Source organism: Perissodus microlepis, chromosome 10 (genome assembly GCF_051167445.1).
Source record: "Perissodus microlepis isolate ML-2025 ecotype Zambia chromosome 10, ASM5116744v1, whole genome shotgun sequence".
Classification (NCBI taxonomy): domain Eukaryota; kingdom Metazoa; phylum Chordata; class Actinopteri; order Cichliformes; family Cichlidae; genus Perissodus; species Perissodus microlepis.
Genome location: NC_140470.1, coordinates 22,401,230 through 22,413,213, shown reverse-complemented (window position 1 = coordinate 22,413,213; position 11,984 = coordinate 22,401,230). Strand labels below are relative to the sequence as shown.

Here is an 11,984-nt window from a genome sequence, read left to right as displayed (position 1 = left end):
CTAAAGTAAAACAGTATGTTGGATGTGCCATGCAATGCTCAATTACATTGGTGGGAACTAGTGTGTTAGCGCAGTTAGCTCGTTAACGTGTTGGCCGTCCAGCCCCACGCACGGGGCGATCCGCGGTAGCTCGTTAACGGAGATTTGCCATGTTGTGGCGTTAACGTCATTTCAATGAGATTAACGCTGACAGCACTAGTGGGAACACAACGAATATGACTGCACATTTACTCCGACAGCATCCTAGTGCAAAGACAAGTGGAAGCAGACAAAAACAACAAGCACGCATGCTACAAACTTTACCCGAGTCATTTAGACAGCTGTTAGCACATGATTCTCCTTATGGGGACCTGATATGTTTAATATGCTGCTGAGAATATAGCCCAGAAGAAGCGTATAGTATAGCTTTTATTTGGGAAAGAGCCATTTCTCTGTAATAAACCCTCTTTTCCAAAGATGAGTGATTTCTCGATCAGATAATTTATTTTTTTTATTACTTTGTTGTTTCAGCAACATTAAATTTAAAAACTGTACTTTTGAGTTAAAATATATATTTATAATTTTAATAAATGACAAATTAAAAAGGCATGAACATTTTTTTTTGTATCGGAAAAATATCGAACCGTGACACCAAAGTATCGAACCGAAAATTTTGTGTATCGTTGCACCCCATATATATATATATATATATATATATATATATATATATGCACATTTACTCCGACAGCATATATATACATATATATATACATATACATATATATAGTAACTGTAATGACACTCTGATTTCCTAATATATGTACATCTAGTAAAGCTGGTGGTTTTAGCTACCAGATTTTGCATTGTGCTTCGTCATAGAAACTTCTCTTCTGTGGTGTTTTTAAAGAGATTTTTGAGATCAAAGACATCTCTTTTAATGTTTTTCTACATTCATTCCAGGTATGGTACTCTAATTACATTATGCTTGTGTTGGAGCTCCGTTTGGCCAGTTTAGTTGCCCTACACTTATAAAGGTTCCTTTGTAAGTGCGCATCCACCATTAGCGTGCTGCCTGCTGTAACCCATAATTTCCTTCGGGATTAATAAAGTATTCTGATTCTGATTCTAAAAGACTGGATCCTCCAGCCAAAAAACATTTTCACTTCTCCAATATTCAGCGATTCAACAAGAAAATTTGGGACACAGGTGACTTCATCATCACTTTTCCAACCGTTCCATCTCACAATTTCAAATTGTAAATTGTAAAATTGTGAAGACTATAAACAACTTATCATCTATGTGTACATAACATGTTGTCTGTCAACAAGACTGAATATGGACAAGGCTGATTCTTAATATTAGATGCCTGAGATCCCTAAGCTCTCAAACAGCACTTTATTAAAAACAGGCATGATTCTGTCATGGAAATCACTGCACTACTAGTCTCAGGATCACTTCCAGAAATCATTGTCTGCCACGTCACCCACAAATGCAGATGAAGGCAAAGAAAAAGCCTTATGTGGACACAATCCAGAAACACTGCTGTTATCTCTGGGCCAGAGCTCATTCAACATGGACATGGAGTAAAAAACTGCTCTGTGGTCACATGAACTGACATTTTTGGAAAACACAGACACCACATGCTCCAGGCTAAAGAAGAAATTAATCATCCGGCTTGTTATGAGTGCTCAATCCAAAAGCCTGCACCCCCATGATATAATAGCTTATAAAACCACCTTTCGCAGCAATAACTTCTTTATTGGTCTCTAATGTCATTGTGGAAGAATTTTAGCCCAGTCTTCCCCAATGACTAATAAAATATTCTGATTCTGAGAAACTTTAGCCCAGTCTTCCCTACAACATTGCTTTAGTTCATTAAGGTTTGCAGACATTTATTTATGCATAGCTCTGTTAAGGCTCCGCTGCAGCATTTCAGTCTGTTTGAGGTCTGGGCCATTGCAGCGTCTTGATTTTTTTTTCTTTGTCAGCCATTCTGTTTTGGATTTGTTGTTGTGCTTGGAATCATTAGCCTGTTGCATGGCCCAGTTTCAGCCAAGCTTTAGTTTCAAGTTGGTCTCACATTTGACTCTAAAATACTACGGCATGTTCTGCTCAATGACTGCAAGGTGTGTGTAGCTGCATAGCAAGCCTGATTCATCACCCCTTCTCCAGCAAGTAATGTAAACTTCATGAGTTGCTTGACATCTGTGACTCTGTGCATTATGGCTAAACATCTCCACCTTGATCTTGTCTGTCCAAAGGACATTGTTCCAGCATACTTGTGGTTTGTTCAGATGCTGCTTTGCAAAGCTAAACAGAATCTGTCATACTCTTTTTAGAGGAAAAAAAGTTTTCTCTTAGTAAGCCTTCCAGGCAAGCCCTACTTTTTTTTTCTATTATAAACTACAACATTCAACATGCTAACTGAGGCTTAGAGGTTTGTTTTCCCGGGCATTGTATGGCCTAACCTTAAAAATGTCCACTCCCAGAATAGCATGGCATAGTGTTAACACTCACCTGAGTGCTCCAGACCAGCAAACTGCCAAAACATCCACTATTATAGACGTGGTCACACTTGCTGATAATTAGTTAATTAAGTGCTAAAGTGTTAAAACTTGAAAATTCATTAGAGGTGCATTATTATGAATTTTATTTTACTTCAGGTGACTGATATGGGGTAAATAAACTTAAATTTGGCTTTTCTTATTAAAAGTAATTTGGAATCAAATAAATTATTATATCTTGGTTGGAACTTCAATAATTAAATGGTATCCAATCACAAAATTTTGTGTATATTATTTTGCCAGTTAAAATAATTGAGAACCATATCAGCCATATATATTTAACTGTCACCTTAAATTTAACTTTAGCTTGTGTTAAATAGGTTAAATAATACAGCAAAGCCATTAATTCATTTAAAGAACACAACAAAGCATTGATTAATGCACAAGCTTACACTGAAACATGAGCAAGAGAAATATTGCTGTAGCGTCGAACCACAATCTTTGCATTGAATGTCAGGCAGAACAAGACACATATGAGCAAGTACTGAGAAGCTACAGCAACATATTCAGGAACCTTAGATGAGCAGAAGACCCAAATACATAATTAAAATGCAGCTGTTTTCTAGAGCTGGAACGTCAAAAGAAGGAAGCGTCAGTCACAGCTGGAGCTGTAGAGGCTCCACTGCAGTGGGAACCCTGCTAAGATACTAAGCTGGAACCAGTATAAAAAGGCAGTGTTACAAAGGTAAGTGATACCCAACCACCGGTCATGAAAGCTGCATCCGCTCTACTTAGCATGGAAACTGTGGCCAAATGAAACCCACGCAATCCCCAGATACAACTCCCCCAACTCAAAGGCATCATTCATAAAGTATACACCACAGTAGCAGTAATCCTGGAGATAAAAGAGCAAGAATGCAACATGCAATACTTGTTTTGCACAGTGACAAGAGTAAAGGATTTCAGTTGCGGGTTATAGTGTTACACCAAAACCAAAATTGATCAAACTCACATACGTGTTCTTGCTATGTAAAAGAATTTTTCAATACTTGGAAATTGGATCCTTGGGGGAAAAACTCCTAAATATGAACTGTATTCTAGTTAGCACACCATAGCGGTCTCATTTTTAGGTAAAACTAAATATTTAGATATAAGATTTATAGTATAAGTTAATTCTGTTCATTTATTTTTCATCAGATCTGTCTTAGCCCCCCAGAATACATGGATTTAACCCCACTGTTTCATCCCTATTTTTTAAATGTGCTCCAGTAGAGGCCACTTCCCTTGATTCTACCTGTACACTAAAACATGTAGTGTCAATAACTAAGGTTTAGTTAGTAGTTGACTACATACCTTATATAGTTCTTTCAGTCTCGCTACAAATCACATTAAGAGCTATATCGGTCAAACAGTATCAAAAACTTCCTTAATGTTTTCTTATTGTGTAGCTCCGTCTGTACTGAATACGTACCTCAGTGACCAAGGAGAGTCCCAGCAAACAGCCGGTACAGCATACAGCCAGCAGAAGCAGCTCACGTCTATAGCCTTGATGCAGGCAAGGAAAAAGATCAACCAGTGATGTCATCACACACTCCAGACCAACAAACTGTAAGGAACCAATTGCAACACACGGTTTGTTTGTTAGTCACATAGTATTCCATTTCTTCATTCATACATACTTTAAGGTTGATTAGTACCTGACTATCCAACCCAAGCAGAATGATCATGAGGAAGAAACACACCGACCACACTTGGGGCACTGGCATCATAGCTACAGCACGGGGGAAAACAATGAATGCCAACCCTGGACCTACAAACAAATAATGTAAAGACAGCGAAGATGTAAATTATAGGACACAGACAGGAATCGTTATGTGTGGATACTACAATATATTGTCTTATTGACTTTATCTCTATTATGGTGCTAAAGGAGAGGCCAAGGGATGCATCAATTTCTTTACAAAAACATCCTTTTTTGTTGTTATTGTTTTGTCAGCCACAGCAGTTTGCCTTGTGGTCTGCAGTACAATCCATTTAAAGTTCCTGTTTTCGCTTGTTATTTTAGTTCAGCTGCTCAACCATGTTTCTAGCGTCATAGACTTTTATTGCCTAGCCATACTGGTGTACTAGCTGTGGAAACTAATTTGGCATTATTGTCTTACTGATTCCCTCAAAAAGAAAAATTTAAAGGTTTGATGAGCCAGATTAATACCAATTAATTGCCTATAATAAATATAGTTACATGCCTCAACTATTAGCCACCTTCCCAAAAGGCCTGAAAGTTGGCAACCCTGCTGATAATAATACAGGGTTGCCAACTTTAGCCTCTGCATTCCTAGTATCCACTTGTTAGCTTTAATCAGACTCACCTTAACTAACATGATTCAAGTTTAAGCCAAAATATCAAAAGAGAAAAAAAAATGGCAGAGCAACATATGAGCTCTGCCAGAAAGCTTTTTATGATTGAAAGAAAGGAAAGAAGAATCACAAGATCTTCCCAAAGGGTGAAAAGTTTGCTGCCATGCAGGTTTCCTGAATATTTTTACAACACCAGAAAGCCTCAAAGAAAATGTATGAAACTGCCACTCTCATGTCCAGTATATAGTTGAACTGAAGTGAGACAGTACATGCCTGATTCTGCTACTTCAGAAATATCCACTCCTTGTTCATATGTCATGAAACCCAACACAGAGAAAATGGCAAAACCTGCCACAATGCTCGTGGCACTGTTCAGCAGACACAAGTAGAAACAGTCCCTGCAATAAAATGAATATGGTAAGTAGAAATACTTAGACACAGATGTTGTAGATGCTGATGCTCAACTTAAAAGATGATCATAATGATCTTTATGACAGTTAGTACTGGACTTACTTATAACAGTTGTTGTTGTAAGTGTTATAACTCCCAAGAGAAGTGAGGAAACCAAGGCCAATGGCATAAGAGAAGAAGATTTGAGTGCCAGCATCCATCCACACCTGGAAAGGTCAAACAAAATCATCATGTGTGTGTCTGTAGTGCATGAATGTCACTGTAAAACATCTAGCTTTTCTGGTCTCGGGTCTTTATGTGCTTTCTTTACCTGGGCATCTAACAGGCGAGAGATGTCAGGGTAGAGGTAATAAATGATCCCATCCTTTGCCCCTGGGAGGGTAACACCACGTATAAGCAAAACAAATAGCATGACATAGGGGAAGGTTGCTGTAAAGTAGGCTGCCTGAAAAAAATAAAATAAAACAGAGAAAAGAGATGGTAAAGAAAGTTATAGTTTGTTTTGACCTGTCATTTCATTATTTTATTCATATTTCTTTCTTTAGTTTTACTGTATTGCACACTTGCTTTCCTAAATCCAGCTTTGGTGTGGCACATTAGTAGCATCTTGGGTGTATTACTCTTGAAATAAACAGTTCCCACAACGTTAATCGGATCACTATAACTTCCAGTGTAATGTTTAGCTTAAACGTGAATATTACTTACCTTTTGAAAGGATAAAAATCACACCAACAGCTTTTCTTTATAGCTGCTCTTCTGATATTACTAACCAGTGCTTTAAAACATGGTGTAAAGCTTACTAAATACTTTACCAAAACTGTTCTTTGGAAAGTTGAAAGAAACTTCAACTAACCCCAGCCAAGTTATGCTTTGTATCGTTTTTGCACCATTTAGATCTTACAATAAGAAACCTGTCACACACTGCACACCTAACAGTGAATCTTGTCCCCGTTACTCATAAATTTCATGAATGACAAGTTCGAAAACTATACACTTCAGTATCAGATTAATTCAAATGAGTTTATAGATGGTTTTCATGCAAGCATCTGGAACGTAAACTGAATAGAGAATGGAGACATAGCTGCTGCATGTTCAGCAGTGTCCTAAAAGAACATAGGAAGAGACTATTTCATTTGACTATTTGGAGACTGCGTATATTCATTTATGTAGCCAGAAAAAGACTTCCTTCATCTTCTTCATAAAAAGGACAACAGCACATGTCACAACAAGCATTGCTAGCAACAAAATTCAAGATAAATGGCATGAGATGGGTAGCTATGACAGACAATTACATCAGGCAGTAATGACACTTATAATACAGGTATACAGGAAAACTGGGAGCAGGAGACAGACCAGTGCTTGGACATATAAGTGGGTTAGGAAACAGCTGAAGATGTCACATCCGTCACATTCAATTTTGGATGAATGTGCAAAGTGCTTTTCCCTGGTGTATCATGTATACTGAGCAACTCCTATTGAGCAACTTTTATCAAACTGTACTGTACATTGAAAAAATGTGGATAAAGGGGTAGCAGTAGATCAAAATATGAAAACAAGTCCTGATCAAGCATGGGTATGTAAGACTTGGTAATGACACACTGACTTAATGTGCTGTGCCCTCCAGTAGCTACTGTGCTTGTGTGCCTTTATTCTAGTGTTTCTAATGCATGGATTAACATAGAGAATTGCAGGATGTGAGTTTGCAGATGTCCGTTTGTGTCATGGGGCAATACTCACCCCGTGCACCATGCAAGCTACAGCAGCCACTAGCCAAAAGTTTCAACAATCAGAAGAAAACATTTTTTTTTAAATGGTTGCTTGTACCTCCTGTGTTAGTGTCTTAACAGTGCAACAGTGCAGTTATTTGCTTTATAACTATGTGAAAATGTCCTCAAAAATACATGAATCGATGGTTCTAATTGCCAATTATACAGCAGATACTGTGTAATTTGACCAGATGTTAAAGCATGAGTAAAACAGAGAATAAAACTATGCTGTTCTGATGTTGGAGTTTTACCCAAGCTAACACAATACCCATTTAGCACAGAGTTATTATAGTTTTGCATTTTCTATTTTATATATATATATATATATATATATATATATACATATATATATATATATATATATATATATATATATATATATAGCATTTTATTTGGTTTTTAGAATGGGTTTGATGATTTCAGTTTAGTCTTTATTGTTTGAAAATGTTGAAAATGTTCTGTTTGTTTCAGTTTATTTTTATTTGTTTTAGTGTTAGTTTTAGTCTTTTTAAGATTATATAGAAAGCATAGGTCAGAAGCAAGATTTCAGAAAGTCAGTCTTAGACATCCAAAGTCTCAATAAACACGCACATCAAATCCTTATTATGCTAGTTTGAAATTTTAAAATGAACAAATACTAAAAGTGAGTCCCTCAATATTTTATTATATTTTTATTTCCAATTTTACAAAACATTTTACTTTGTTTTCTTTTTTTTTTTTTTTTTCAAAAGCCTAGTTTTTATTTTTATTTTAGTTAACTAAGCTGCCTCATGTTAGTTTTTAGTTTAGTTTTAGTTAGCTCTAATAACCTTGGTTTAGCCTTCAAATATAAAACAGCCCAATGATGTATACAAATTTTATGTGGAAATACATACATTCTGCAACCCTCTAATAAAAATTGATTTGATCTTTAATAAAGGCTCTTTTATTGCTAATTCAGACATCTTGGATTTTTGTACTGAGTCACTGTTTTTTGTTGTTTGTTTGCTGTCAACAAGCACGGTGTTCCACAAGGCTCTAGGTTAAATCCTCTGTTATTTTTTTAATGTACATTCTTTCACAAGGCCACATTATCAGGACTTTTAAAATCTTTTTAGAATGATTTTATGATATACTATTATGAATTTTCTTGTTTGTTTTTTTTAAGGAAAATTAAAAAAAAAAGAAGTTCAGTTTTTAAATTACTAACCTTTCCTGTCGACTTGATACCCTTCCAAACACAAAAGTAGCAGATAATCCAGCTGAGGATGAGACAAAGGACCAGTTCCCATCGCAAGCCCCCAACTTCCTCAATACCACCAGAGACCTTTAAAACCCGACGCCTGGTCAAATGAAGGGAGCAGTGATGTGGGTGAGAGGGAGACCGGGAGACCACAAATGAATGGCAGGTGAAAGGGAAGGACATGTGGAAATTGGGAGGGAGGAAAACTGAGTGCTAGATTGGATGACTGACGGATGACAAAAAAAAAGGTGTGGGAGGAAGTGGAGAGTTAAAAGAAAACATCTGAAAATGATCATAAAGAAAGGAGGAGAGAGGGAACGAGACAAGTAAGGGAGGGGAGTGAAAAAGGGGAAAAAAAGGCATTCTGTTTAACTTGTGTAAGCTGACTATATGCTTACTGCCAGAACTCCACAACAGGAAGAGTAGTGTTCAGTCTGGACGTCATACTCAGATTCAGATGGCTTAAGTCCAAGCATGAGTCTGGTATAGGGAAATAAAACATCAGCAAAGTAAAAATGCCCATTTACAGTGTCAAAGGTGTTGCCTTCAAATTATATTTCATATATTCTATATTCAAAACTATTACAGCACACAACAAGCAATGCATACAACAGTCACTGCTTTTTAGAATATACCAGTACTGTAGTACCTGTGTTCCAGTAGTGTCCACATGTGGCCCAAGGTAAATCCCCACTGAAAGACTGGAACAGGTAAAAGAACGCCCATGCCAGGATTATAATATAAGATGTTGCACTGAATGCAATGATTAAGTGACTGGCATAGCCCATGCCTAAAATGAACAAACAAATAAATAAAATTGGTAATGGCCAATTATTGAAACTGTTCTGTTCTTGCACAGCACCTAAAGTCCGAGAGCTAAAAGGTGCGCAAAGGAAACACCGCAGACGTAAGCTATATACAAGTGCAATGTCAGTCGAAACACTGTGTAAACACTTTCTCTTTGCAGAGGTCTAATTATATAAATAAGGTCGTTGTGCGATGAAGCAGGAATATAAATGGAATGTAACCAACATATTTATGAAATGCATTCATGTGGTTCTTACACTTAACAATCATGCGTGTAGTAATCTTTTACATGAGCATAAATAATTTATCATTCTTCCTCTTCCAGTAGCAGTGATTACTTTCCTACTGGAAGTGTAAACAACTTCCCCTCTGGCACCTTGCCTCAACACTGTTTGTTGTTGGACCGAGACCATTTTTGGACACGGAGGTCTCAGCTCTGTTTCTAGGGGAATAATCGAGCACGCATAAAAAATAGACTAGGATACAAGCCCGTTGGTAAATATAAGGACTCACTGAATATGTATAAATTATGACTGACATTTCGGAGAAAAATTTGGGGGAGTTTATTTTAATTACCTTGAAAGAGCGGACAAATCCTTCTCCAGCAAGTAATTCCCCCCTGGCTAGTGTACTGTCCCAAGGCAGTCTCAAGGAAAAAGAGGGGGATCCCGCACGTGAATATGAACAAGATGTATGGGATGAAAAACACACCTGTAAGAAAGGCGGAATTTTTCGTTCTAACGCACGGAGGAAAAAAATTACTGGTGGACAAAATGTGCTTGACGACTAAGAGCGTTTCTTTCACCCACCTCCTCCGTTTCTGTAGCACAGGTAGGGAAACCTCCACACATTCCCGGGTCCAATGATCGCACCCATCACAGTCAATATGAACTCGGCTTTGGTTCCCCAGTGCCCCCTTCCTTCCACCTCTTCAGCCTTCTCTGGGTGACTGTTTGGCACACAAGCTGTGGAGGTGCCATTCTTGCCGTTTGTGGTCATCTGTTCCCCCATTTAAATGGTTTACTTGGTGCCAGATTTCCTTTGTTTCTGTGTAAAGTTCCCCGCGCACTGGACTAAAACTCACACGGGGTTGATCACACGAATATGAAGCTAAAGATGCCCTGATGTGGCAGCGGCACTGATACGCTGGCCCTGTTACTGTGACTTGTGTTGGCTGAGAGGGGTACTCGCCTACTTAAGCTGCAGAGAAATATGTGTTTTGTGGGGTGCAGGGGGGAAAGAGTGATGAAAGAAGCTTGTGATGGGGTCTACTGCTCCGCCTTAATTCATCCGACACCGACAGCAAAACAAAGCCTGGGGTACTGAACATTTCAGCACATTATTCATCCTCCTGAGAACAAAGGAAAAAAGAATCTTCTCAATTAAACGTTTTCTTTTGTTATTTCCTTCCTCTTTGGAGATAAAAGACACAAAATCAGATACCAATGGAAATCCCGGGATTTCCTCTATTTAGTATGTATGGACTTATAGGGTAGCTCAAATAAGTCGAAAGATAAAGAGAAAAAAAAACAAATGTCCATTACAGAGGATATAAATGAATAGACTGGTTCTCAGGAGGTTATTTATTTATTTATTTATTTATTTATTATTTTATATAGCCTCATATATCTTAACTCATAGTACGGTAAACAAATAAATGCGGAAAAAACAACAGGTTTTTACGCTTTACTTGGATCTCGAACTCAGAGAAGACATTTAAAACTGTTTTGACTAAAACAAAAATGTCAAAAATTGATTCAGACAGCTGAAGAGTCTAGCGACATTTATCATATTAATTTAGTTTAGCATTAAATGTCTTGTTCTTCTGTATAAGAAAATCGGAGTCCAGCCAATACTTCCTAACGGACCTAAGAATTTTGCATAACAACAAGCAAGGTTAAAGATCCCAATATGTTAGAGAGAAATCCTAAATATCAGTCAATACTGCTCAGATGTTGAAGCACTTGGTGACAGGGAAGGAAAAACTCCCTTTTAGCAGGAAGAAATCAAGAAGCAGATTCAGGGAGGGGTAGCCATTTGGCACGCTGGGTTGGGGATGACGGGGGAAAGAACAGAGCAGAGGGAGACTGGAGAAAGGACAAACTATAAAAAAAGAGTTAAAAAATATTCACTAAGTGAAAAACAGATGAACGAAGAAGAAACTCTAAGCCCCCAGCAGTCTAAGTCTACGACAGCATAACTTAGGGACGATTCAGTGTCACTGGATCCAGCCCTAACTATAAGCTTTATCAAAAAGGAAAGTTTTAAGCCTTATCTTAAAAGTAAAGGAGGTGTCTGTGTCCTGAATCCAAACTGCAAGCTGATTTCACCGAAGATGGGCCTGAAAGCTGAAGGCTCTGCTGCAAACTCAACACTGAGAAACTATAGGAACCACAAGTAAGTCAGCAGTCTGAGAGCAAAGAACTTAGAACAATAAGGTACTATGAGGTTTTTAAAATATAATGTTGTGTGATTATTCAAGACCTGGTAACTGAAGAGAAGGATATTAAATTAAACTTTGGTTCTGCACATTTGTTTAATATGCAAACTGATCATCAAAAAATGTCTCAAAGTTTAATTAGAGTGTTCCTGGAGGTCAAGGTAATGCCATCTAGACTGGTTAGACACCATGTTTCTAAGATTTTTAGGGCTGAGTGCAATAACCTCCGTTTTGTCTGAGTTTAGAAGCAGAAAATTAGAAGTCATACAGATATTTGTGTGTTTAAGACGTGCATGTAATTTAACTAAGCGTTGTATGTCATCTGGCAAATACGGGAAAACAAACTGCTGGGGGGGGGAAATTAAAGGCAAAGAAAAGCTGCATGTTTTGTACAGCCGTGCTGTTGCACTGGTGGACTGCAGCGGTACTGGAGCCGGCTGGGCTGAAAATCAGTGAGCTCATTCTGGCTACGCTGACAGGAGGGCGGGGCTCCCAGC

The 11,984-nt window shown here is 37.8% G+C and overlaps 1 protein-coding gene across 1 annotated transcript in view; it reads right to left on the bottom strand.

Moving 5' to 3' along the window:
- LOC146379428 (sodium- and chloride-dependent GABA transporter 2-like) overlaps nucleotides 1-11,933 on the bottom strand; it is a 16,692-nt gene extending 4,759 nt beyond the window's left edge. Inside the window, exons 1-10 of the mRNA XM_084940692.1 lie at nucleotides 9,857-11,933; nucleotides 9,624-9,758; nucleotides 8,890-9,030; nucleotides 8,639-8,720; nucleotides 8,208-8,340; nucleotides 5,563-5,697; nucleotides 5,355-5,458; nucleotides 5,115-5,239; nucleotides 4,181-4,293; nucleotides 3,955-4,089 (exon numbers count right to left, since the gene is read on the bottom strand). Coding sequence (XP_084796818.1) covers nucleotides 3,955-4,089; nucleotides 4,181-4,293; nucleotides 5,115-5,239; nucleotides 5,355-5,458; nucleotides 5,563-5,697; nucleotides 8,208-8,340; nucleotides 8,639-8,720; nucleotides 8,890-9,030; nucleotides 9,624-9,758; nucleotides 9,857-10,058 — 1,305 coding nt within the window. The 5' untranslated portion in view covers nucleotides 10,059-11,933. The remainder of the gene's footprint in view (nucleotides 1-3,954; nucleotides 4,090-4,180; nucleotides 4,294-5,114; nucleotides 5,240-5,354; nucleotides 5,459-5,562; nucleotides 5,698-8,207; nucleotides 8,341-8,638; nucleotides 8,721-8,889; nucleotides 9,031-9,623; nucleotides 9,759-9,856) is intronic.
- Between the last annotated feature and the right edge of the window lie 51 nt (nucleotides 11,934-11,984).